This window comes from Phocoena phocoena, chromosome 18 (genome assembly GCF_963924675.1).
Source record: "Phocoena phocoena chromosome 18, mPhoPho1.1, whole genome shotgun sequence".
In the NCBI taxonomy this organism is placed as follows: Eukaryota; Metazoa; Chordata; class Mammalia; order Artiodactyla; family Phocoenidae; genus Phocoena; species Phocoena phocoena.
Window position 1 is genome coordinate 66119996 of NC_089236.1, and position 12465 is coordinate 66132460.

The 12465-nt window shown below is 48.0% G+C and overlaps 1 protein-coding gene across 1 annotated transcript in view; it reads left to right on the forward strand.

Moving 5' to 3' along the window:
- LOC136137558 (ATP-binding cassette sub-family C member 4-like) overlaps positions 1 to 12465 on the forward strand; it is a 127079-nt gene that overhangs the window by 22559 nt on the left and 92055 nt on the right. Inside the window, 5 exon segments of the mRNA XM_065895937.1 lie at positions 5204 to 5300; positions 8796 to 9008; positions 10352 to 10492; positions 11309 to 11346; positions 11874 to 11948. Coding sequence (XP_065752009.1) covers positions 5204 to 5300; positions 8796 to 9008; positions 10352 to 10492; positions 11309 to 11346; positions 11874 to 11948 — 564 coding nt within the window.

Here is a 12465-nt window from a genome sequence, read left to right on the forward strand (position 1 = left end):
GCAGAGTCGCGGTTTAGAGGGTTTGGATATAGGATGGTAAATGCTAAGTGGGCAGCTGTAGGCTTTCAGGTGAAGTTGGAAAGTTCCCTGTGCACTGGCCTTAGCGGGAAGTGCCGTGTGGGCCTGCAGGCCGGGCAGGGTTTGTGGGGGCTGAGAATAGGATTCAGTTCCTTTTGCTAAAGGAATAGTAGGAACACAGGTGTAGAGGTAGGAAGAAGCAGGGCTGTGAGAAGGACGGCAGGCATGTCCTCGCCCGGAGGATGCAGGTCCTACAGCAAAGAGAAGCTATTTGGAAATTCTCGCTGTCAGTCCCTCTGTTAGTTTGCTAGGGCTCTGTCTGTCCAGGCTGCTCTCACAGGAGACCATAGACTGGGTGGCTTATAAATAACAGAAATTTATGTCTCACAGTTCTGGAGGCTGGGGAAGCCCGAGGTCAGGGTGCTGGCAGATCGGGTGTCTGGTGAGGGCCCGATTCCTGTGTCTTCATATGGTGGAAGGGGTGAGGGAGCTGTGTGGGTCCCTTTTATGAGGGCACTAATCCCATTCATGAAGGCTCTACACTCATGACCTGTTCACCTCCCAACTGCCCCATCTCCAGTACCTTCACAGTGGGGATTAGGTTTAATGTGTATGAAATTTGAGGACACAAGCTTGTCTATAGCAGGCTGTCACAGATGTGTGGGGGGGAGCTTAAACAATAGAAATTAGTTTTCTCACAGTTCTGGAAGCTAGAAGTCCAAGATCAAGGTGTGGACTTCTGATGGCACCCTCCTGTGTCCTATCTTTTCCTCTGGTCTTTCCTCTGTTCACATGCACCCCTGTGTCTCTGTCCTTACGTCTCAGTCTCTTCTTCTAAGGACACCCAGTCAGATTGGATTAGCCTCCCCCTAATTAAGAATAACAGTTACCTCTTTAAAGGCCCTGACACCAAATTCTAAGGTACTGGCAGCTACGGTGTCAACAGGTGGCTTTGGGGAGACATGATTGTTTTACAGCCCGTCTAGAGTAGCCAAGTAGAGGGACTTGAGCAGAGCAGCCGTGTGAGAACGAGACGGGGGAGGCAGCCCTGAGCTCTGGATACGAGGAGCTGGGATTCCACGTCCACTAAGCAGGGGTCGGGGGCAGGTTCCCCCGGAGTCAGTATGTACCTGCGCTTAGTGCTAAGGATGAAAGAGCTCCGCAGATGGATCGCGGTGACGGCCGCACAGCACTGAGCGCACTTAATGCCACTGAGGTACACGCTAAAAACGGTTAAAATGGTGAAGTCCACGCTACACGTATCTTAACACACACACAAAGTGCACGGTAGCATCGGATCTTCAGCACACGAGAGAGCAGGGCAGCCGACACGTGGCGTGGCCTCCAGCTCTTTGGTCTGACTGCCTTTCCCACCCTCTCCTGATCGTCACTTAATGAATTTTCCCTTAGAGAAGTGCCTTGTGTCTTGTCACGAGTCCAGTGACAGGCACTAGTGCTGTGACACAGGTTCCCCACTGCCACCCTCCTGGGTCTTGAGTAGCTCAGCCTCCCTGTTCCCAGCGCCCTGCCCTGCATTCACAGATGTCTGTCACTCAGTCTTGTGTGTGTCTGCCCAAGTTCTCCATCACTCCAAGAACGGTTTCTGCTGGCCACTGCATTCGTGTCACAGGGAGGAGAGAGGAAGGTGTTCTGATTGCCACGGATCCGTGTACTTACCACAAAGGCTCTCCCAAGTTCTTTTTCCAGCACAGGAGGTGTTTATAAAGTCCTTTCCAACCTTTTGGATTTAATGACCTTGGATGTACACTTGATAGAAGCAAGCTTGTTCAGACGGTTGTTTGCTAATCAGAACCACATTTTTGGGGAAAACTTTGGGCAGGGAGCAGGAAGGCAGTTCAGGAAATCACTCGGCAGCACCTGGAGAATGTTCTCAAGTTAGAAAATTGGATGGGACGGTGTGCTGTGAAGGATGGTGGTCGTGTCGAAGCTTAGTAATGGGGAGCGTTTTGTATTAAAGTGAACGAAGCGCACTTCTACTTGCCATTAACAGTTTCCCTGAGTCATGAATCTATAGCCAAGGTTATGAAGGTTTGTGAGTTTTCCAACTATACGTTGTAAACCTTAAGTGGCTTCTCTCACCTACAGAAGGTTAGAGCCTTAGGTGAACTGATGCAGTCTCACCTGTGTCCAGCTGTGGATCCCGTTTTGGTTCAGAGAGCCCCACGTCACCAGAGCCCCCGGCTCCCGCGTCAGCAGCTCTTCGGGCCTGTCCTGGTCAGATGCCCACGCTGCTGTCCACACGCTTCGCCCTCTCTGCTCCAGCCCCTCACAGACCCCCCTCATGTTCAGACTGCAGATCCAGTCCTCAGACGGAGAACGAGCTCCTTTGCCATCTGCCCCCATCAGCCTTTCCAGCTGGCCCTCACACCCACTCGGCCTTCCAGCCGTGCCGGCTTTGTGACGGGCCCTTTCTCACACCTGTCTGTCTGTAGATACTGCCCCCTCTGTGCCAGAGCCCCTGCCTTTCCCTCCTGTTCCCTCAGGGGGAGCCTGTGCCCTTCTGTCTTCCCACAGCCCTCGGTGGGTTGCACTTGACCATTCATCAGTCCTCCCCACCCCGCTATGAGCTGTGAATTCATGAAGGTTCCTTAGCCTAGCATGTTCTGTCCCAGGACCCTTGGACCTGCTGTGCTTTTTTCCAGGATGTTTTTTTTCCCCCAGATAGTCTCAGGGCTCTCCCGCGTCACCCCCATCTAAGGCAGCAGCCCCCCTTGCTTTCCTTCAGAGCACACATCACGGCCCGACAGTGCATGTTCTATACTTGTTCAGTGTGTCCCTCTGTTCACGGTGTGGAGTAGCGTCTGCTTTCTTCACCTGTGGATGTATGCTCGACAGTTATGACTGTGCCTGGTATCTCACCAAACCTCTGCTGATTGAAGGAATGAAGGTGGGACTCTGTCTTTCTTATTTGTATCCCCTCTACTATGGGGTGTGTCCCCTCTTAACACAGCCCTTATATAGGAATAGCAGTTAAACTACTGGTTGCTGAATCAATCATTTTTATGGCATAACTTGGAAATCTTTATTCTAAAAACTAGAAAAATAGAGTATTTCCTAGAGATCCAGATAAAACGCATTATTTAGGAAAAATTGAAAGTCATCAGCTGATCACTTCATTGTCATTATTTATATTACCTCATCTGTGATGGAATGTTAGGAAGAAAACATTTTAGAATTTTGGGGTTGCTCTAGCTTGGACACAGCTGCCCTTCAGATTTGATTAACACCCACTTCAGGGACTCTCGGCAGGTAATTTTGAATTAAGGAGAAACAGTTCCATGGAAAGCTTTAGTACTAAAACTGAAGACGGGTTTACTCAGTTAAGAAACTTAGGTACGAAAGCTGAACTAACACATGTCAAAGGGAAGAATGAATCCTTTTGGACATAATGAAGCAACAGTGTATGTGTCTACGTCCTGAGCTCTCGCTTCTGATCACAGACCCCGTGTCCAGCGTGTCCCCTTAGGACTTTTCTGTCCTGAGTCCAGAGCACATGACCGCTCGTGGGTTAGGAGGAGTGCGGGCGGGGCTGACGCGGACTGAGCGGATTGGTGGTTTGATTTCTCAGAACATGTGGGTGAGTTGTCATTGGCCTTGTTTTGAGGTGAAGACACTGAGGTTTAGTAGCTTGTCCAACGCTGTCGGGCTCGTGAGAGGGATTGAGCTGCAGTCTGCTGCCTCCAGACTCTGCACCTGGCTCACTCAGCAGGCTGAGCCGTGGCCCAGGTCCCTGAGATTTGCTCTGCGAGGGGCTCGGGTACCCAGAGTATACGCCTGGAGCCCTGCCTGTGGTCACCGGGGCCCCGGACCCAGCTACTCGCTTCCTTGGAGGGGTCGTCGGCCCTTGTGGGATGAGCCTGGGGCTGAGTCCCTAGGGGTCTGCATTTAAAACGTGGAGCAGTCTGGGGGGTTACTGTAAACACACACGTAAGGTTGGATACCGAGGGTGTTTGTTGGGCCGCACCCCGCAGCCTGCAAGGCCTGTGTTTGCCCAGCTTAGACCTAAGAAAGAGCCCGGAGTCAGCGACGGAGACACGGATGGTTCAGTGGCCACGGCGAGCTTTCATGTCTGAAGCAAGGTCCTGGAGGGACACCTCACCGTGTGTGGTGGACATGGCAGCAGTCTGGGTTCCTGGCGGGGAGGCGGGGGAGAGGGAAGATGACCAGTTACAGGGGAATTGACCTCAGGCTGGCTCGTCGGTTACCAAGGGAACCAGGGAAGGAGCACACCCCTCACTGCCCCTCTGGTAAGCATAGTGGAGCGTCCTGATCTAAAGCTAGAACAGTCATTAGCTGGGGCCTGGGGCAAGTGTGTAGGAAGGTCAGTCGTGTGATTGGGGTGTAGGTGAAGCAGGCACTGAGCGAGCAGGGGATGTACAGAGAGCAAGAGAACAGACATCTCGGGGGGCCTGACCACACAGGGGTCTTGGCTATAGAGAATTGCTATGTCTTTGAGCTGTTGGATAATTTCCACTGTGATTTGTGCTGTTTGGATTCTGTTCTTTCATTTTCATATTTGGAAGGTGTTCAGTCCTAATGAAAAAGGATTTGCTTCCTGGACGGGACTGGGAATGTCGTAGAGACTGACGGAGGCCACGCTAGCATTCATTTTCTATCTAATATTATCTGGGAAGAAGTGTCTAGAAAATGCACTCTGGCAAAGGTTACCAAAAATCTGTTCATTTTTTTGTTGTTAATATGTACATTATATGTCACAAATAATCAGAAAAGTAAGAAAAATGTACCCATTTTTATATGACACAAATCCGTCTTCTCCCATTCCCACAAGGTGATAAAATAATGTTTTCGTTCAGTCAAGTTTTGGAATCTAAGTATTGCTCAATTGTTTTTCATTATGAAACATGTAAATAATTGTTAAGCTGAGTCTTTGAAAGAAAAAAACCGTAGCTGTCGGTGCCTCTTTCACTGGACTGCTTTTTAGAATTTTTTAGCAGAGCTAGATTCAAGTTTGCTGCTGAATGTATTTGAGGCCTAGTCAGAATCATTGGCGTATATTTATATTTAGTTTGTATTGTTTATACTGGTATTTACACATCTTTGACTGCTGTGTTGTCTTTGTCTCATTATGTTTCCAAATACAGGTTTTCAGCTTGGAGCACCCCCACTAACGTACTTTTGCACGCTGTACCTTTTACATTTGTAGGTGTGTTCGCCAAGCCCTGCACGAGAAGATCGCAATCCTAGTGACACGTCAGTCGCAGTACCTAAAAGCTGCAAGTCAGATTCTGGTATTGAAAGATGTAAGTAGTTTCTAGAAGCCTGTGGAACTTGCTAGCACTCAGGTGTGTGGAAGGCCACGCCTCCCAGCAGGTCACTCTCCTTGAGTTCATGGTAAACAGCCTCTTCTCCCTCAGTTTTATGCCCCCTTCTCCTCAGAGCTGGTGTTCGCGCCTTTGAGGATGAATCCGGAGACCTGTAGAAATGTCACGGTTACAGCCTAGGCCACGTAAACCCTAACGTATATGAAAGTGCTGCTGCAGAGTTACTGAATTATCACTGTTCCAGTGAAATTTATTAAGGGGAACGATGCTATTTTATTTAGAACTGTTTGTGTCCCCTTTCCACAACTTAAGTCAAAGAGTATTAGTATTTGGAAATTAGAGACACTAAGACCTGTTTGTATCCATGTGATTGTCATGCTTGGTTTGCCTGAAGAGTACCTTCCATTAACACCCGAAGGGAGGTGAGCACCCCAGTCAGAGACGCCCACGCTGCTGCCATAGCCAGTTGCTGGTCTCACTGCCCCACACCCGTGAGAGCCTGTGCGGCGGTAGGACAAGGCCCTGCCTTTGTGGGGCTTCTGTTCTTATGGGGACAGATGTGATGAAAGAGAGAGGGGGTGGGGCTGATATCCTGACTCTCTGGGGAGCTGGTGCCTCTCGGGCCTGAGGGACATGAAGGTGCGGGCCATCCAGGCACCTGGGGGAGGGGGGTCCTAAGGAAGGAGCTGAGCTGGCAGGTGGAGGAATGGCAGGAAGGCCAGCGTGTCTGAGGAGAGGGAGCGGGGGGCCGTGGAGGGCGCTGGTCTCTGAGCAGTGGGCGGCGGGCCAGGAAGTGGATGGAAGCCACTGGATGGTCCAGAGCAGGGGAGTGATGTGGTCTGACGTGAGGTTTAAGAGATTCCTCTGGGGCTTCCCTGGTGGCGCAGTGGTGGAGAGTCTGCCTGCCGATGCAGGGGACACGGGTTCGTGCCCCAGTCCGGGAAGATCCCACATGCCGTGGAGCGGCTGGGCCCGTGAGCCATGGCCGCTGAGCCTGCGTGTCCGGAGCCTGTGCTCCACAACAGGAGAGGCCACAACTGTGAGAGGCCCGCGTACAGAAAAAAAAAAAAAAAAAAGATTCCTCTGATGTTCACTGGAGGGGCGACAGCAAAACAGTTAGAAGTCTCAGTACAGTTGAGAAGACAGAAGTGTGGGCTCAGGCTAGTGTATCAGTTTCTGGAGCTGCCATAACAAAGTACTGCAAACTGGGTGGCTTAAAGCAACAGAAATGTATCATCTCACTGCTGTGGAGGTTACAGGTCCCAAATCAAGGTGCTGGCAGGGCCGTGCGCTCCCTGAAGGCTCTAGGGGAGAATCCTCCCTTCCAGCTTCTGGGGTTCACCGGCCTTCCTTGTGGTTCCTTGGCTTACAGCTGCAGGACTGTAGTCTCTGCCTCTGATGTCACGTGGCCATTGTCCACGTGTCTGTCTGAGTCTCTGCTCTTCTCATAAGGACATCAGTCATATTGGATTTAGGGCCACCCTACTCAATATGACCTCATCTTAACTTGATTACATCTGCAAAGACCCTGTTTCCAAATAAGGTCACCTTTACAGGTGTCAGGTTTATAGCTTGAACGTATCTTTTTTTTTGGAGGGGGGCACCATTCAACCCACAACTCCTAGCATGGTTAGGGGTGGATTGGAGATTAGTTGAGAATTTTTCAGACTTGATGGTGGTTTGATGCTTCACTCCTTGGCTTGTTTGCCTCCGTGCCTCAGCACCTCCATCCTTAACCACCATCTCTTCCAGTAGGCCCTTGGTAAACTTCCTGACTTATCAGGTGAATTTCTGCTCCAAGTAAGATATTAAAGTAAAATGCAGAACCTCTCCCTCTGTAGTAGCAGTTCCATGGTCAACTCTCCTGTACTCCTCCAGGAATGGGGGGCTCAGATCTCTCAAACTTGAGAGCAGTGGATTTCACGCACAGAGGGGGTGATACTAGTGTATAAAACCCCAGCATTTGGACTATTATGAGCACGAATCAGTGGGCAGAATAACCTATTCAGCCAGTCCCTGGATGTTTTAGGGACCCCTTATTGCTTCTTTTGAGGACACTACCCTCAATTTTACTACTATCAGAACAACCATTTGTCCACTGGTGAGCACCCCTGGGTGAGCTGGGGTCCATCCTTACTGTTTGTCTGGTCCCTCTCTCGCAGCAGAGAGGGGATGACTGCTCTCTCGTCCCCTCAGAATTATCAGTGATTGGCTGCCCAGTAAAATTGCTGTCTTTGTACCATTAGTTGTTTCCTTGTGCATCTTACAGATACTAAGTGGAAAGTGATAATTTCATCAAATAAGGTGTATGAATTTTGCCTCCCAAGTGGAACAAGAAACAGTGTATCGTGAATAATTTTCTAATTCTGCAGTGTCGGGTGGTACCCAAAGGCTTCACTGGGCTTCTCCTAATGGACCACCTCGGGGGATAGAACGAGAGGGGTACCAGCTGGGGTCGTGGGCCACCTTCTTTACCTGACCTGTCTTAACCAGACATACCCTACTTTAATTAGTTTTTCATCCTGGGGTTTTGCCCAATATTTTGTTTGCTTCTGAGTGAATCAGCTGAGTCTTGTTTCACGGGGTCAGAAAATAGTGAAAACATCTGTACATTATTTTATATAACTTTGTAAGGGAGGGAAACTGTGCAATGATGTGTCACACGTGTTCAAAGAAAACGATGAGATTGGCTGTAGCTTAAGCAGTTGCCTGATGCGGGGAAGCCTGGTTGGCTGCTTGTGGTGGGTTGTGATCGATTCTGGCTTAGGTTATGGTTTGCTGGCACAGGCTGCCAAGGCATTAGAGCCACCCCGGTCTCATGGCCTCCTTGTTTATCAGCTATTTCATCAGCTGGAATATTGAATTTTCAGTTGGGAACTTCCTGTGTTTGTGGGGCAGTTGTGAAGACCATGTGGACGCAGCTCGTGGGTTCTCCGTCCAGGGCCGGTTCCTACGTCACTCGTCTCAGCGGGGCACATGACACTATGACAATGGTCAGCGAAGATCTGATGAGTGACCCTTACCTATGCAGATGTGCTCGTGCCCACCTCTGGGTCAGTCTTAAGTTTCTTTCCTGGAATATCCTTTCCAACTGACTTTTTTAAAAATCCTGCTTGTCACATGAGGCTTCTTTCAATTTCCATGTTGTCTAAACAGACTGTGTTGATAACATCACAGGCCTCTGTGCTTTTTGATGGCGAAGTGCCCGCGGTAGTTATGTCAATGGCCTCCATTTTTAACACATGAGCACACATTTCTTTCACATCCCCCAGTACCTAACACAGGGCTTGGCAGAGGTCAGAATGCTCAGTTCTGTTTCGAGTTGGAGTAGATTTGTCAACCAGAATTCCAAACCTAAGGATCATTTTCTTTGGAAAATCATAATTTAAGACCAGTTAACTTTTCTTGATTAGTATTTAGAACAGATTAGTATTATCAAATGCAAATGCATTCCTCTCAAATGCTTTATTTTAGGGCAAAATAGTGCAAAAGGGGACTTACACTACATTTCCGAAATCTGGGGTAGATTTTGAAGATATCCTTTTAAAGAAGGAGAATGAGGAGACTGAGCCATCTCCAGTTCCAGGATCTCCCGCTCTGAGGAATCGCACCTTTTCCGAGTCCTCAGTTTGGTCTCAACAGTCTTCCAGACCCTCGTTGCAAGATGCCGCTCCAGAGGACCAAGGTGTGAGTTTCTCATCCTGCAAATGCCCTGGTCTGTCCACTCTTGGTGGACCTGTGGACCTTCAGTCTGCTCTGCTCATGACATCTTTGTTTGTCCCAAAGTATATCCTAAGTTTCCAAGGCCTTATTCCACGGAATTGGTAGAATTAAATTGCTCCCTGAATGGGGTTCTCCCTTGGGTGTAGGATGGAGAATCTTATGGAGATCAGTAGTGGGTGTACTGCTATGAATTTCTGGGTGTATGTGGCTCACACTGATATGAGAACTCTTCAGTTTACCATAGTTACATCCTACTTGCTCTGCTGGCTCCTGGCTTCCTTTATGCATCTAGAGGCGTAATGTTAAGACCTCCTTATATGGAGTCCTGCTGTGGCCCAGATTAAATCAGCTGCTATCCTGTGTGTCAACTGGCACTGTAGGTGACTCATGGTATTATTTTGCCCCCTTGTCAGATGGTCTGTGATGGGCCAGAGGTAGCCTGTGCAAAGGACCTGACACACAACAGACAGTTTGGAATTAGTTCCCATCTTCCTTTCTTACCATTCAAGACCAAACCACATCTTATCCACCTTCAATCCCAGTGGCCAGCATAGAGCCCAGGACATCCTTGGCTCCTGTGACTCTATAATGCATTCTAAGTCCTCCAGACAGAAAGGCACTAGATCTCCCTTAAAAACATACACAGGTGTTCCTCGATATCCAAACCCTCACTATTCAAACCCAGGATCCTGGATGATTCTGATAAGTATTTAGATTAGTCCCATACATTCCAAACTCAGGAATCCCTCTCTGAAATTCAGGAACCAAGTGGATTCTGATCATATGCTGCTCCCCTGCTATCCAAACTCACATGTCTCCAGCTCACCGTGTGAACTCAGTTTACTGTATTTGGCTAGTATCTTGAGCCCTAAGTATGTTTTATGTTTCCATCTTTGAGTGACACAAATAATCTAGAGGGATACATTAGCTCCATATCATTTAGTGTGTTGTTGTGGAATAAGCTTCTGCATTTATACTTGAATCAGGTATGTTGTGTGTGTGCTGAGGCCCGTGATCGATTTAAAGCAAAGCCACCCAACAGCGAATAACTTTGTGCAAATGATGTTTCCTTGTTTCTAATAGATTCCTAGGAATAGGATGGCTGCGTCCAAGGGTGAATGCATGCATGGTTTTGCTAGATAGTTCCGCATCCTTCTCTGTAGGAGATGGACCATCTTGCACTCCTACCAGGGTATGAGATGTGTCTGTTTTTCCACAGCTTTGCAATGGAGCGAATTGTTGAACTTCTAGAATTCGAGGGTTCATTATTTAAAATTTTGTCTCTCACTGTCACTTTTGCCTCGCAGACTGAGCATATACAGGTTACACTACCACTGGAGAGCTATTCGGAGGGAAGAGTTCACTTTAAGACCTACATGAATTACTTCACAGCCGGTGCTCACTGGCTTACCATCATTTTCCTTCTTCTAGTAAACATCGCAGCTCAGGTAAGTAAGGACATTTATTTTGGTTTGTGCCCTCAACTTGATGTATATGTACTATTTATACTGTATTTATTTTACTATTATTTTTAATATGTGTATTTAGAGATTTATTTCAAAGAATTAGAGATTTATTTCAAAGACTGTGGGATCTAGCTGGGTGAATATGAAATCAGTAAGGCAGGCCTGTGGGCTGATTCAGGCCGCTGACCCTGCAGTCTTGAGGCAGAATTTCTTCCTTTTCCAAGAATCCTCAGGTTTTCCTGTTAAGGCCTTCGACTGACTGGATGAGGCCCACCACATTGTTGAGGGTGATCTCCTTTACTTAAGTTGACTGACTGTAGATGTGAACCACATCTACAAAATACCTTCACGGCAACATCTAGCCGAGTGTTTGGTTGAATCACTGGAGACTGGCCTGGCCAAGCTGTCACAGAAAACTGACCGTCACAGTACCTGTCAAGTGTTTTTCCTTCAAAAAAATCCTGACATTTACACCATTACTACTGCATTTTGCAGTCCACTTGGATTTGCATTGAAATGCGTTATCTGTGGGGAGCAAAATAAAAATAAGTGAGGCTTTCTGGTATCACATATGCATGATAGAGAGCTTTTAGGAAAGAAAGGATGTCTTTTAGAGATTTTAAAATGTCACATGCCCTTCCCTGACCTGTGGTTATCTGGGGTGTGGGGCTTGCCCCTGACCTGAGCTGGAAGGACCGTCTCCGTTCTCTGGAGCCTTTCCATCACCCATTCTAGTGAGCGGGGTTTTGAGGGGGTCAGTAATGTCAGTGTTTGAGTGATTGTTGTTTCCTGCTCCAGGTTGCCTACATCCTTCAGGACCGGTGGCTTTCATACTGGTGAGTGATTCCTGGTCTGACCCAAAGTGCTGTAAAATCAAGAAGAAGCCGCAGTTTCCCACAGAGTCAGGGGGGGAGGTGGGGCTTGTTCAGCCCCCTCTTCTGATCCTCACGTCGTTTCCCCTGCTGTCATGATTCAAACTGAGTCTTTATACGGTAGATGGACACAGGGCCTTGTGAGCTGGGAACCATTTTCCAGCATAAAACACATCTTCCAAATTGAGGGTTTGTTTTGTTTTGTTTTGTTTTGTTTTTTTGCGGTACACGGGCCTCTCATTGTTGTGGCCTCTCCCGTTGCGGAGCACAGGCTCCGGATGCGCAGGCTCAGCGGCCATGGCTCATGGGTCCAGCCGCTCCGCAGCACGTGGGATCTTCCTAGACCGGGGCACCCGTGTCCCCTGCATCGGCAGGCGGACTCTCAGCCACTGCGCCACTAGGGAAGCCCAAAATTGAGGGGTTTTTTTTTGGTTGTTATTTATCTAAATTCTATCCATAGCACGATATTTTTTTTCTTCCCTGTTCCGTAGGGCGAATGGACAGAGTACACTGTATGCCATGGTGTATGGAAAAGGAAACCTAATTGTGGTGCCTGATCCTGACTGGTACTTTACAGTTTATTCAGATAAAATCGAGTAATCTGGTCTATTATACAAGAGTCTGAGGTGCTTACAATGAGCCTGTGTGAGCAACTAGGGCTTCCAGGAGTAATTTAGTAATGTCTTAGCGGGTTAAGAGTCTGAGTTGTATTTACTCTGTGAATTAATTAGAATGATTATTTTAAAAGTCTACTAGAACAAAGAGGTTAAGTGAAGACTCTTCATTTGCTCTGTACTGGATTTTGGAAGTTAAACCAGGATTGCACATTCAGAAAATCAGCCACTATAGAAGTATGTGGCTATTGTCTATTCTGATAAGTTGCTTTAGCTAAATCTTATCTCATTAGATGGATGGGCAAGAGGATTAGAAACAGATCCCTACCGTGTGGTTCAGATTGTTCCAATTCTGTCTGAATAAAACCTGGCTTTTATTGAACTTGGATGAATCCTTTGGCAGCATGGGCCCCCAAACAAAAGCATTATTTCCTCACAGGTAGGCAAAGCCCCTTTTCACCATACCGCT